Source organism: Loa loa (assembly GCF_000183805.2).
Source record: "Loa loa unplaced genomic scaffold supercont3.195, whole genome shotgun sequence".
Classification (NCBI taxonomy): Eukaryota; Metazoa; Nematoda; class Chromadorea; order Rhabditida; family Onchocercidae; genus Loa; species Loa loa.
In genome coordinates, this window is record NW_018108375.1 from 21,059 (window position 1) to 32,872 (window position 11,814).

General features: G+C 26.6%; 3 protein-coding genes across 3 annotated transcripts in view; all 3 read right to left on the reverse strand.

The window, feature by feature from the left end:
* Positions 1 to 7,707, reverse strand: part of LOAG_18100 (hypothetical protein) — a gene marked incomplete at both ends in the record, with an annotated part of 11,970 nt that extends 4,263 nt beyond the window's left edge. Inside the window, 11 exons of the mRNA XM_020450768.1 lie at positions 183 to 282; positions 378 to 526; positions 1,260 to 1,343; positions 1,593 to 1,773; positions 1,997 to 2,180; positions 2,881 to 3,069; positions 4,663 to 4,812; positions 5,185 to 5,314; positions 6,125 to 6,307; positions 6,924 to 7,045; positions 7,557 to 7,707. Of these exons, the coding sequence (XP_020305514.1) occupies positions 183 to 282; positions 378 to 526; positions 1,260 to 1,343; positions 1,593 to 1,773; positions 1,997 to 2,180; positions 2,881 to 3,069; positions 4,663 to 4,812; positions 5,185 to 5,314; positions 6,125 to 6,307; positions 6,924 to 7,045; positions 7,557 to 7,707 (1,623 nt within the window). The remainder of the gene's footprint in view (positions 1 to 182; positions 283 to 377; positions 527 to 1,259; positions 1,344 to 1,592; positions 1,774 to 1,996; positions 2,181 to 2,880; positions 3,070 to 4,662; positions 4,813 to 5,184; positions 5,315 to 6,124; positions 6,308 to 6,923; positions 7,046 to 7,556) is intronic.
* An 837-nt stretch (positions 7,708 to 8,544) lies between these two features.
* LOAG_08786 (hypothetical protein) lies at positions 8,545 to 9,252 on the reverse strand (the record flags this gene model as incomplete). The annotated part of the gene is made up of 3 exons (XM_003144316.1): positions 8,545 to 8,790; positions 8,930 to 9,039; positions 9,147 to 9,252. 3 exons carry the CDS (start codon positions 9,250 to 9,252, stop codon positions 8,545 to 8,547), a joined length of 462 nt encoding a protein of 153 aa, XP_003144364.1.
* Positions 9,253 to 10,276: 1,024 nt separating this feature from the next.
* Positions 10,277 to 11,421, reverse strand: LOAG_08787 (hypothetical protein; the record flags this gene model as incomplete). Its single annotated transcript, XM_020447800.1, has 3 exons — positions 10,277 to 10,453; positions 10,873 to 11,034; positions 11,404 to 11,421. 3 exons carry the CDS (start codon positions 11,419 to 11,421, stop codon positions 10,277 to 10,279), a joined length of 357 nt encoding a protein of 118 aa, XP_020302007.1.
* Between the last annotated feature and the right edge of the window lie 393 nt (positions 11,422 to 11,814).

An 11,814-nucleotide genomic window follows, 5' to 3' on the forward strand; every position in this document is an offset into this window, starting at 1 on the left:
ATATATATATATATATATATATATATATATATATATATATATATATATATATATATATATATATATATATACCATGATATCAGCATATAAACAACGGCCATTGCTATAAGCAGGAAATTTTTCTCGAACCATAAAATTTGCATTTAAATGAAATTGTTGGGCATGCAATATACCTTACCTACCTGTAAATCATGTTGAATGGCAAAGACAAACGGTGTCTTCACAAACATTGATATACCAGCTGAACGAGCCTTATTCAATAATTCATCAATTACAAACAATCTGAAATTGACAATATTACTACTATTATTATTATAGCAAAGCTTTTTTCTACTGAAAGAATTGTAAGGAAAAAAAATTTGCAAATATTAACTGACCTGTCTTGAACACCTTTAGCTGTTAATTCAATGTACATCCTCGATCCAACGATCCGTGTTTGAAATTTGTCAAAAATTATATCATTCCGATATTTTTTGTAATTTTCAGCAGTCAAAAAAACAATACCAATAACTGGCACAAATGTATCCTTAAAGAAAGGAAATATTGTTTGATTTAAAATTAAAGAAAAAGAAATATTTTGAATAATGAAAGGAAAAGAAAAATTCGAATTAGTTATGCAAATATATTTTTAGGAAAACTATTGTTGCATATAAAAGCATAACCAAATAACTTAATATGATGGATTCTGAATTATGATAATTGCGCTATCAGTAGTGATAAGTTAGGTCGAACAATGAGAAACAATCGAACTTCTATCTTGTAATGCAATCGTAATCATATCTAATCTAATGAAATTATTAATTTAAAACCAAGACAAGTAATTTAGGACTAAAATTGCTTTTTTTTAAACTAGTTATATATGAATTTGAAGTATTTGAAAATAAGTTGAAATTAGAAATTAGCTGTTTTATCAAATCAAATGGTACACATTATTTGTGATTAAATAGTCTTAACAATTATTTTTATTGCAGCATTGATGGAAGTTCCAAAAGAAAAATTTTCATATAAGAAAATTTTGAAAAAAAAGTTTTGACTTTAAAAATTTAGAAAAAAGATGAAGTTTGAACGACTTTTCTGATTTAATAAACATTGTTAAGCTTGTTTCAAGTTAGATTTGACAAAATACAAGTGTTTGAAAAGTAAGAATAAAAAAGACTGAAATAAGTATTTGAACTTTGAGTACTTAGAAATATTTGAATTAATAACTAAAGAAACTTGAAATACTTGAATTAATGAAATAGCTTCAATTAATAACTTACCGGATTTATATCATAGATAGTTGTACTTTCGAATCGCACAAAATCTTTCAACCAACTCACTGACTTTGTTGCTAACTGATTTTGCTGGAAAAAAAATATACACGATATTCCGGACAATAATAAACATTAACGTGATATGTCAGAAATTCGGAAAGTAGAGAGCCAAAAAATACTACTCATACGTGACAATCGAAATCTGAACGTGACTTTGTTAATTGTTACTTTCTTTTTAAATAATAATTATTAGCAAACAACATATGCATATACAAGTAATAAAACTAAAATTGTTAAATGGAATAAAATTTATTCATTTTTGGAATTAAAAGAGCATACGATAGGCCATTCTAGTATGGCAAGGATTTCATCTTTTCGATGTGGATCAAGATAATCGATTGGTTCATCGAATATTAATTCAAGAAAATCTTCATATTGTCCAAATTCAATACGATAATTATCAATAAATTTCCGTGATTCACTTTCTTGTGACAGGAAATATTCCTCCTTCAGATCTATTCTTAAACAAATTAATAAAAATTTTTTTCCATTGTTGTTAATGAATCAACTAATTAATTGAAATAATTGATTATCCATTTCATATTATCAACAATTTCATATTATTATTGAAATAAAATTCAGATTAAAGTTGATTTCAAAATTTAAATCTTAATTTTACAAATCTTAATTTGTCAAGTGAAAATTTTCAAACAATTTATTTATTCTTTATTTTTTCTCATTACCGAACATCTTTGCATCCCCAAAAAGCAAGCACCAAATAGATGGCAAAAATGAATGCAACCGGACAACGAAGATATGAATTAGCCATTGCCGCCGCAGTAGCTCTCGAAAATGATGGCTTAGTATCAATGAGCTTTTCATGAAGCATTTCAATACTTGAATCACTGAATTCATTGATTGTTCGAGCTGTAATAATAACAATAATAATGTTAAAAATGATATTAAATTAAATTCCAAATAATTTTCATATCATTTTTCTTAATTTGGAAATAATTTCATTAATTTCATCATTCAGTATTGCAGTAGCAATCATTTATAGGATAAGGTATAAACGAATTGAATAATGATTGATAAAAAAAAATTATTTTTATAGTTTTTTTCATTTCTCTTTGTGCTTAAATTTGAGCTCGAAGATTAAAAAAGTTGGCCTTAACAGAAAATGAAGATATTTTCAAAAACAAATGAATACTTCAATTTCAAATTTCAACAATTTTAAATGGTCTACTTCTATGATAAGCAATAATTTCTTCCAGTGTTTTTATTTCCTTTTTCCTCTCTTGCCTTATCTGTAAGATATGTTATCAGCTAAGTAATAATCTCACTAATAACAGTATCGATTAAAATTTTTTTTTCTTTCGTAATGGTTCAAAATATTGCATTGGATGTTTATGGATAGGATAATAATTCTTTACCAATAATGACAACAGATAATGGTAATGATAATGATAATGTTCTTAATTATTGTAATAGCAACAATTGATGCAATAAGGTCAAATAAAAAGAGGAAAAATTGGCACTTTTTTATTCTTCGTTTGATTTCATAATTTTCAAATGTACCAAAAAAATTTCAAATTTCGATTATTTCATTTTTTTTTTCAAAACTTACGAGCAAAATGTGTATCACCGGACCGAAAGCACTGGTACCACTTGACACCTTTGGTTTCACGGCGACCCGCGATATACAGAAATACGGTGAAAAAGAGAAGAGCAAAGATGAGTAAAACGGCGACACCAGCTGCTAACACAAATGACATGTATTGCAAGTAGGGACTTTTTGTCGTTGAACCGATTACCGCTGAAATAATTCGATTATTTTTCCATTTTTACTTTTTAATTAATGAAATATTCTAATGCTTCATAATTAATTATAAAATGTAAATTAAGGAGGACGTTTGTATTATTAGTGGTTTTCCAATTCAATTTCTCTATTACTTATCATTCGGGAATCATTCTTGTATATTTCTTCATTCACTTTCACATCCTAATACAATGGTAGAGCAAATAAGATATAAAATGTAAATAGTAATTAATATTTTCAGGTATTTCTGATTGAACTGAAAAAATATTGCTTCAAATTAGAGATTTAATTAATTAAACGGATTGGTCTGCAGCAAGATTTCGTTTTTTTTTTTTTTAGTAAAAGGATCATTAAGCCAACATTAAGGTTATGCAAATTATTTTTCAGTTTTATCACTTCAATTGAACCAATGCTAACAATCATTGTGAATTATAAAACTGTATAGTTTAGAGAGAATTGCAGTTAATTACCGGTTTCTTTCTACACAGTGAAATGAGAATGTGGAATATAGGTAAAAAAAGCTTGTTAGTGAATGGAAACTTCAAAGAGATTAGAAACAAAAAAACAAAAACAAAGTTTTCTGATAATAATTGAATTTTGGGTAGCAATAAATTCGAACACAATTCATTTTTTTTGAGTTTATATAAATGATTAATTAATTAATTCTAATTTATGCAAACCGTCAATTAATTGACTTATTTATCGCACAAATTTAGTTAATTAATTAGGACACAAATAAAAGATGAATTCCCATTTTGCTTGATCTATTGGGCCTCAAAAATTAATATTTGTGATCATGCAAATAGCAAATAGCAAATCCCAAATAGTAATAGGCAAATAACAATGCAAACATTAAATTTTTCTTATTTCTTTCCCTTCTTCAGATTATCAGAACTCAGATAAGCAAAAAAAAAGAGAAACAGGAAAGTTATGGGAATTACAAGAAAGTTTTGAATATTTAAAACTTTTCAATTTATTATTAAATTCATAAAAAAATGTTTCGAAATGCAGCAAGTATGCTTATTAGCAAACGATAATAATTTTACAACAATCATTCCAATAATCTTTTATTAGAATCTATTTTAATAATCTATTGGAATTTTCTAATATTGCCTCCAACTTTTGATGATTATTATTCCGGCATTTTTCAATTACATTTGGTACTATCATATCAATTCGATTCGTTAAATTTCCAAGAAGTATTCAAAAAATCTTTTTTATTTTCGAAAATAAATAAAAATTAATCCAAAATAGGACGTTAATTTGGATTTAAATATTATAGGATTATTTCAAGCTATCATAAAATCATAATGATATCATATACCTAAACATTTTTATGACCCTTGCAAAAAATTCGTCATTTGTACTATAATTGAATTGTCCAAATTAGATTCTTACTTTAATCTTATCAACTGTAATTAGCAGTAATTATTTATTCCTAATTCCTTCAATTTTGTTTATTTTTAACTGCATCCTTTTAGTATTATAATAATAATTCAACAGTTTAAAAATTATTCGATGAAATTCTTAAAATTCATTTTAAAAATAATAACTTTATCAGTGTCAGTATAAGATAAAGCAAGTATTAACCGAATGAAACGATGATAATAAATGCGGTGATTGTAGTACATGGAGCATCCCAACTTAGGATTAGCGATAATTTTTCGACTGGATCACATGCGACATTTGAATACTTCGACCATGTATCTTCCAGCGTGAAAAGCATTAGTATTCCAATACCTCAAAATTTCGTTTTTTTTTTTTTTTTATTTTGAGCCACTTCTCTGTTATTATTACGCCTTGCCAAAGCTTTTAGTAACTTAAATAGTAATAGATTAACAAAGTAATTAGGATATCAAATTTGCATATCGTAGGTGATATAATGATTGCCTTTACTTTTTCTTTTTTCTTTTGTTGTCGCCACATTAATTTTTTATTAAGCTTAACCTTAAATCCGCTTAAACGATCCAATATACGGAAACAGTTCTTCTTCATTATCGATCGTTTTATTAGATTATTTATGCTTAACTTTCATTAATTGTTATTTTATCAAAACGGAAAAATGCTTTTGCCAAATAAATAATTCAAATTTTGAAAAATTTCAAGTAATACCGATAAGGATGAAGAAGATTGGGAAGACAATCGCATTGACATATCCCACTCCAGTAAGTTGAACAAAAAAACCGGCCAGACAAGAAACGATCAAAATAACACCAATTACTAATCCCAGAACCGGTTTGCTCTGTAACAAAACTGGAATAACTAATGATATGCGTTTGAAAAAAAAGGAAAAAAAATAGATATTACTGCTATGAAATTATAACGGAAAAAATAAAAATAAAAAATAAGGCCATCATTTGGATTATTTTCTCAAATAGAAAATATTTTGTAGAATTTTATTCGCAAAAAAATTTTCGAAATTAACACTTAACACTGCTAATAGGTTGAAAAAAATTTCCTAATTTTTATTTTGCAAAACAAAAAGTGAGAACAAAAAAAAGATCATTGCTGGCATATTGCAAACGGGACGTAATGAAATTTTCGTTTCATTTCAATTTTCGTTTTTTTTCTGTAAGAAAATGTTTTATGTAATTTTAAAGAAATTCAACAGAAAAAAAATTACGCATGGAAAAAAGCCAAAAATTGAAGTTAAAAATTTTCGATGAATTAATTTAATGCTAAATCATGTGGACAGACAGATAAATATGACAAAATTAAAAGAAAAAGAATGAAAAATTATTTTGCAAAACGATTAAATTAATTTTTTTACAACTACTATATATGTGGAATATATGAAATACGATAAACTTTTTAAATGTTAAGTGAAATGTGTGGAGAGACAGAATACAATAACAATCGATGCATTTGTTATAGCAAAGTGTTAATTTTGTAGTATAAATTAATTTTAGCATTTATATGAAACTTGAAAACGGATAAAAATGTAAGAGAAGAAAAAAGGAATGCTAAATTTGTGGATTACAATTAGCTTGACCATTTTGTTCTGTTTCATTTTTCATTTCTGTTTTGAGCATTGTTTTAAAAAATTGATCACCTGATAACCATTTGCACCAAAACTTGCAACCAAGCATGCAAGCACAAGAATAGCTGCAGATGCAATTAGCAAGTAATGCATAGTTTCTAATCCAAAAATAACTTCATGCACGAACTCACGATATGACCACCAGCTGATATCGACATCTAAGGTCTTTTCTATCTCTTCTCGTTCCTCATTCATCTGCAATTATCGATCGCACTTTTTTGTTTTATTGATGAAAATCTTAAAAGGTCAAGTAAACTGACCTCCTCCTACTATTTTATATTTATTTCATTTAATTTCATTGATCAGTTTCATATTTACACCATTTTCTTTTTCCTGTTGTTAATAAAATAAAAAATAAGCATAAATTTTGACAAAAATAAAGTGAATTAACTAAATTCTTGGAAATAATTTTAAAACAGAATGTCAAATTATTCCTCTTAAAGAAATGTAAATGTCATAAATTAGTTCGGCAAATTCATAGTATTCATCGCAAATTGTAAATTAAACCTCAAAATATTAAAAAAAAAAAGAAATTGCTACAACAGTGTTGGATGTGTGTAACCATCAGATGGTCATGTGAGTGACCATCACACTAATTACATCTATGGCTCCATTTCTTACAGAATGATGTCATATATCATGTGCAATGACACATTTTGCTAATAATAGAATACGACTGTTAGCTGGTTTGGCCAATCAACATATGCGACAGAGCTTTGAACTTACTAGATGTCGTTATCTTCACGTCAGTTTTATTCAAATTTTTTGAAACATAAATGATTACTATTAGAACAAATGAACAAATGATAACCTTTCTGACAAATTGTTTGGAAAATTCGTCCAGAATTTCTGAACGGAAATTTTCCTTGAGTTTAAAATTTGTCCTTAACGATCGTGCATATGTGACAACACCATCTGCGTCTGTCTCCACACCTGTAATTATATGCATAATAAGCACGACAAAGAAAAAAAGAAAGCTTTCTAGAGAAAGAATTTATACAGATAAGCGCACAGGAGTTTTTTTCAATTTAATTGTAAATTTTTATTTTTTAGAAATTTTAAAACTTTAAATTTTCTATAGAAAATTATATTTATATAAAAAAATTTTCCATAGAAAATTTTATAAAAAATTTTAAATTTTGAAAATTTTAAATTTTTTCTATAAAAAATCTTTTGTAAAAAATTTCATAAGGAATTTAAAATTTTCTAGTTTGCTGTAATCCAAACATTGAAACTAGAATCACTTAAGCTATGAAAATAAATAAAACAAAAACTGATTTGTAGTCGAAATTGCTTCTTCTGCTTTTTTTTATTTTTCAGACAAAATTCAAAACTTTTTAATTTTAGTAATTCTGGAGTTATTTCTAAAGCTGCAATGCGCAACTTTTCATTAATGCTAAAACATAATATTGGTCAAAAATTAAAACAAACAATTTATACTTACCACCAATGGCAAGTCCAAGAAATAAGCGTGTCAGATTTCCACTACTTTTGGGTGAAATGATTGTTTCCGGATAAGTAAGTGTAATTTTTGGGTCACTTTCCAGAATTTGCTGTATAGGATCATCTTTTCCGGTGCATGTATCATGACACATTTCCGGCCACTACATAATGATAAATGTATGAATGAATGAGAATGAAATCGTAAAAATATATCTATTCTATTTTTTTAAAAGTTAACATTTTTAATTTTTTTGTCGCTAAAAGAATAACTATAATTTGGCAATATGTAACAAAATTTGTAATTTGAAAATTTTTCATTGAGCATAAAAAAAAGAAGCTAAATGGCCAACATCAAATAATTCGAATCTAACGAATGATGAACTGAACAGAGTAATGTTATCATTGATAAAATACCACATAAAGCTAATGTTAATATGATATCAAGCGTTCAAAAGCTTCTATTATTGGATTAAGTGGCTTGATAAAACTGATAATTATGATGATAAATTGATTTAAGGTTTTAAATCAATGTGAATAATTTTCGTCCTACTCATTCTTTATTCAATTTATCACTTAAAACTTTCTCAGCATAGAAGAACAATATAGTTTCAGCAATATAATTGATAAAATGCTTTGTGAATTTACTGTTTAGTTACGATTTTTAAAATTTCGGAATTTTCGATCAAATTGTCAATTCAGAAGTTCATTCAAATTTTCTTTGGCAATAAAAACTCGTATAATTATGCTTTAATGTAACCGTTAAATTCATCCGTTCGTAATTGACAATAATTGATTTTACTGAATAACTTAATTTTCTGAATGAATTCATCGAGTTTTCGGTAACGATTGAAGCATAATTTCTGGAAAGAAATGCAACTTATCGGAAAATATGAAGCCAGAAAATATTATTTATATGAAGGAAAAATAAAATTTCGTCCACAAATAAGGACGAAAAGAGGAAATTTATTATCAGCAAATATAGTAAATTCTCACTTTGATCGCATAATTATAGCAAATTCAGCTGGTGAATTACGTCTAATAACGTTATATGCTGGATTGGAACCATTAAAAGACAGAATACCACGTGTGGTCAAGCGAAGATTGTTATGTCCAGATGCTGGATAATGGTCATTGGAACAGGAAACAAATGTATCAAAAGGTAATGAGAGATTCATCCGTTGACGATGTACTATAGGTCCAATCAATGATAGTAATACAAATGTAATCGGAAGACACTAAAAGATAATGCTGGCATAATGGATAAAATCAACACAATTAATTATTATAATAGTAAAATTTAGAGAAAGAAGAAACAATTTGATATAAATAATTTGAATGTAAGAAGAAAATGAATAAATAACGGATGATAAATACCAGAAATAAGGCTTTTTTAGTTGGTAATGATCGGCCAAAGTACCAAAGCGCTCGACGAAGGCCAGCTTCAACAAACCGGAACGCATACATCTTATAGACTGGTCTTTCTTCTAAAATCTTTTCTTTTTCTCTTTCAACCATAACTCTTACTGTTATTAAAAAAAAAAAAAAAATTAGATTAATTTTAAATCAAAAAACTTTAATCAATAAGTATTACCTTTCATCTTAGTTCCAGAAATATCATGCTTTACAATAATGCATTTGGTAAGCTTGCAATCCTTTTCCGATATAAGAATTCCTGGCTTACTAATAGCAAGCTGCATTATATTTGTAGAAACAATCAGAGTACACTCTTAGACCGGTCAAATTTTACTTGTAATGTTCGGAAGTACAAATAAAACCCGAGAAAAACCAACATCTTTCCTCCACCTCCTTCTCCTTCATGTTCTCTTCACTCCCACCCCGCGGATATTTGCCTTTATCGAGAGGAAAAAAAAAGGAAAAAAAGGAAAAGGTAAAGGAATTTCAAAAGCGTTGCTGCCGAAAATTAATGGCCTTGACAAATTGGATTAAAAAAAGAAAAAAAGAAAGAAAAAATAAATAAGTAAATAAATAAATGCATTTTCTTATGGAAAAGAAAAAAAATCTTGATTTCACATTGACACAGTTTAAAAATTAAAACTAACAATTTTTAAAAAATAAATTTTTTTTTAATCGCCAAAATTTTCGGTTTCATTACAGCGTTAATTTATCAATGTGACCCAAAAAATAAATGAAATCTGTTAGCAAAATGATAAATAATTTTTGCATTCTTGTGATGCATTTTTATTTTTCTTTAAGTTATTTAAAAGAAAAAAGAATTTTTTCCTTTTTTTTTTTTGATATCTCGAAATAGTTTATTATCTATCACTCATTCTATTTGCTTCATTTATTTTAATTCGTCTTTTAAAAAAAAAAAATTCCCAATCATCATTTTAATGATACGGTAAGGCGATGAATATGAATATGAAAAATAAACGAGTTTAGAAATTTTACGGATAAAATTTTTTTTAATGATAACGAATTGGAGAAAAAGCAAAAAAAAAAGAAGGAGATAACAAAAGTAAATATTCTTCCTTTGTTTATATCGATTAAAAGAATGTAACCATGAAAACAGTTAATCAGGATCAATTATATCACGGGGGACGAGAGAGGAGGATAGATTATTCTATCCAAATATATAAATAAAAGTCAATTTGATTGAAATGCTAATGAACAGGTATATCACGGAATAAGGTACTAGAAAATGAATTTTAAAAAATTTTGGAATGTTTTAAGGGAATAATTATATTCATTCAAAGAAATGTTTTAAATATTTAAATAAAGCTTACTGATTTTTGATTCAACTTTGACAGTATCACCATTTGCTTTAATTTTTTCCTTCTCTAACTTTGCTACTTGTAATTCGTTCGTAATTCGTCGTACCAATGCTTTATCCGTGCTATTTTTCCGATTTGATGATGAGGAAGTTTCTGATTCCGGTTCCTGCATAATAATTACTTTCAATATATAATTGTAAAATAAATTTTCATGAATTCATTACAGTTGTTGAAATAATATTACCAAATAGCTAATGTGAATTAAAGGATATTAAAGTAATTGAAAATTGATAGGAATGGTTGGAAATTACAAAAGTTAGCAATGTTAGTAAGTTAAGATAGAATGAATGAATGAATAAATTAATATAAAACATATCAATCTTATGTTTGAATTTTTCTTTCTTGAAAAAAGAAATATCCCCAATTAAGGGAATAATTACTGTTAATAATAACTTCTAATTTGTAATTTCATCGAAGAAATAAAATTAAATTCACAAATAATTTAATGAAATTTTTATGAATAGAATGAATTATGCGTTAAAAAAATTGAAGAACACGTTTTAATCATTTACAGCTAATTAATACCTCAATGTAATCTTGTCGTTGTGATGATACAGGTGTAAACGATGTGCCATCCCGATGATACAATGGTGGTAAGCAAATTTTTTCAAGTGATTTATAGCCACCTTCTCTTTTACTATTGTCACTAGCACTTAATGCATCATCACCTCCTGTATCACCTCCTTCCTGAAAATTTCATTGTATATTTAATTATTTTAGTCAAAGTAAATCTTGATACATCTAATTATTTCAAATTTTGGAATTTAAAATTAAAATTAAACAAAATTTGATATTTATATGCTGCTAATAATTAATTGCTAGTGTTATCAGATTTCTGAAAATTTTGTTGACCAGTAAAGTTGAAATTATCGTATATTCTTGCAAATAAAAAGCCTTATTAAAAATATAATTTTTCAAGGTTTGAAAAATATAACTTTTGCTTTACTGAAAATAATCGGGAAAAATGATGACCAAAATGGTTGACTTCATCAGGGGTCAATGCCGGCCAAATGTTAATGTATTACTGTCTTCAATGCATGCATGATACGAAATCACCATCACATTACGTTCCATCAAATTTTCTTTTTTTTTTACATGATTAAAAAAAAAATCATTTCAAGAAAAAGTCATTTCGAGAAGAATGTCAATTAAAAAAAAGAAAACTGCAACGAAATAATACAGTCTTATTAACATTTAATTAATTTATAAGAAGTATAAAATGGAATAGATACTTTTCATTAAACTTTTTTTTTTTGGAATGTATTAATGCAATCTTAATTAATCCAATACAATTTTATGAATTAATCCAATCTTTTTCCGTCCAAACTTTGATTTCTTTTCATGATATTCAAAGACATTTAATACAAAACAAAATAATTTATATAATTGAATTGAAGTCTTTTCATTTTTTCTTACGAATTATTCATCTAAACACTTTACAAACGATTTCATAAATTTACTCCAAAT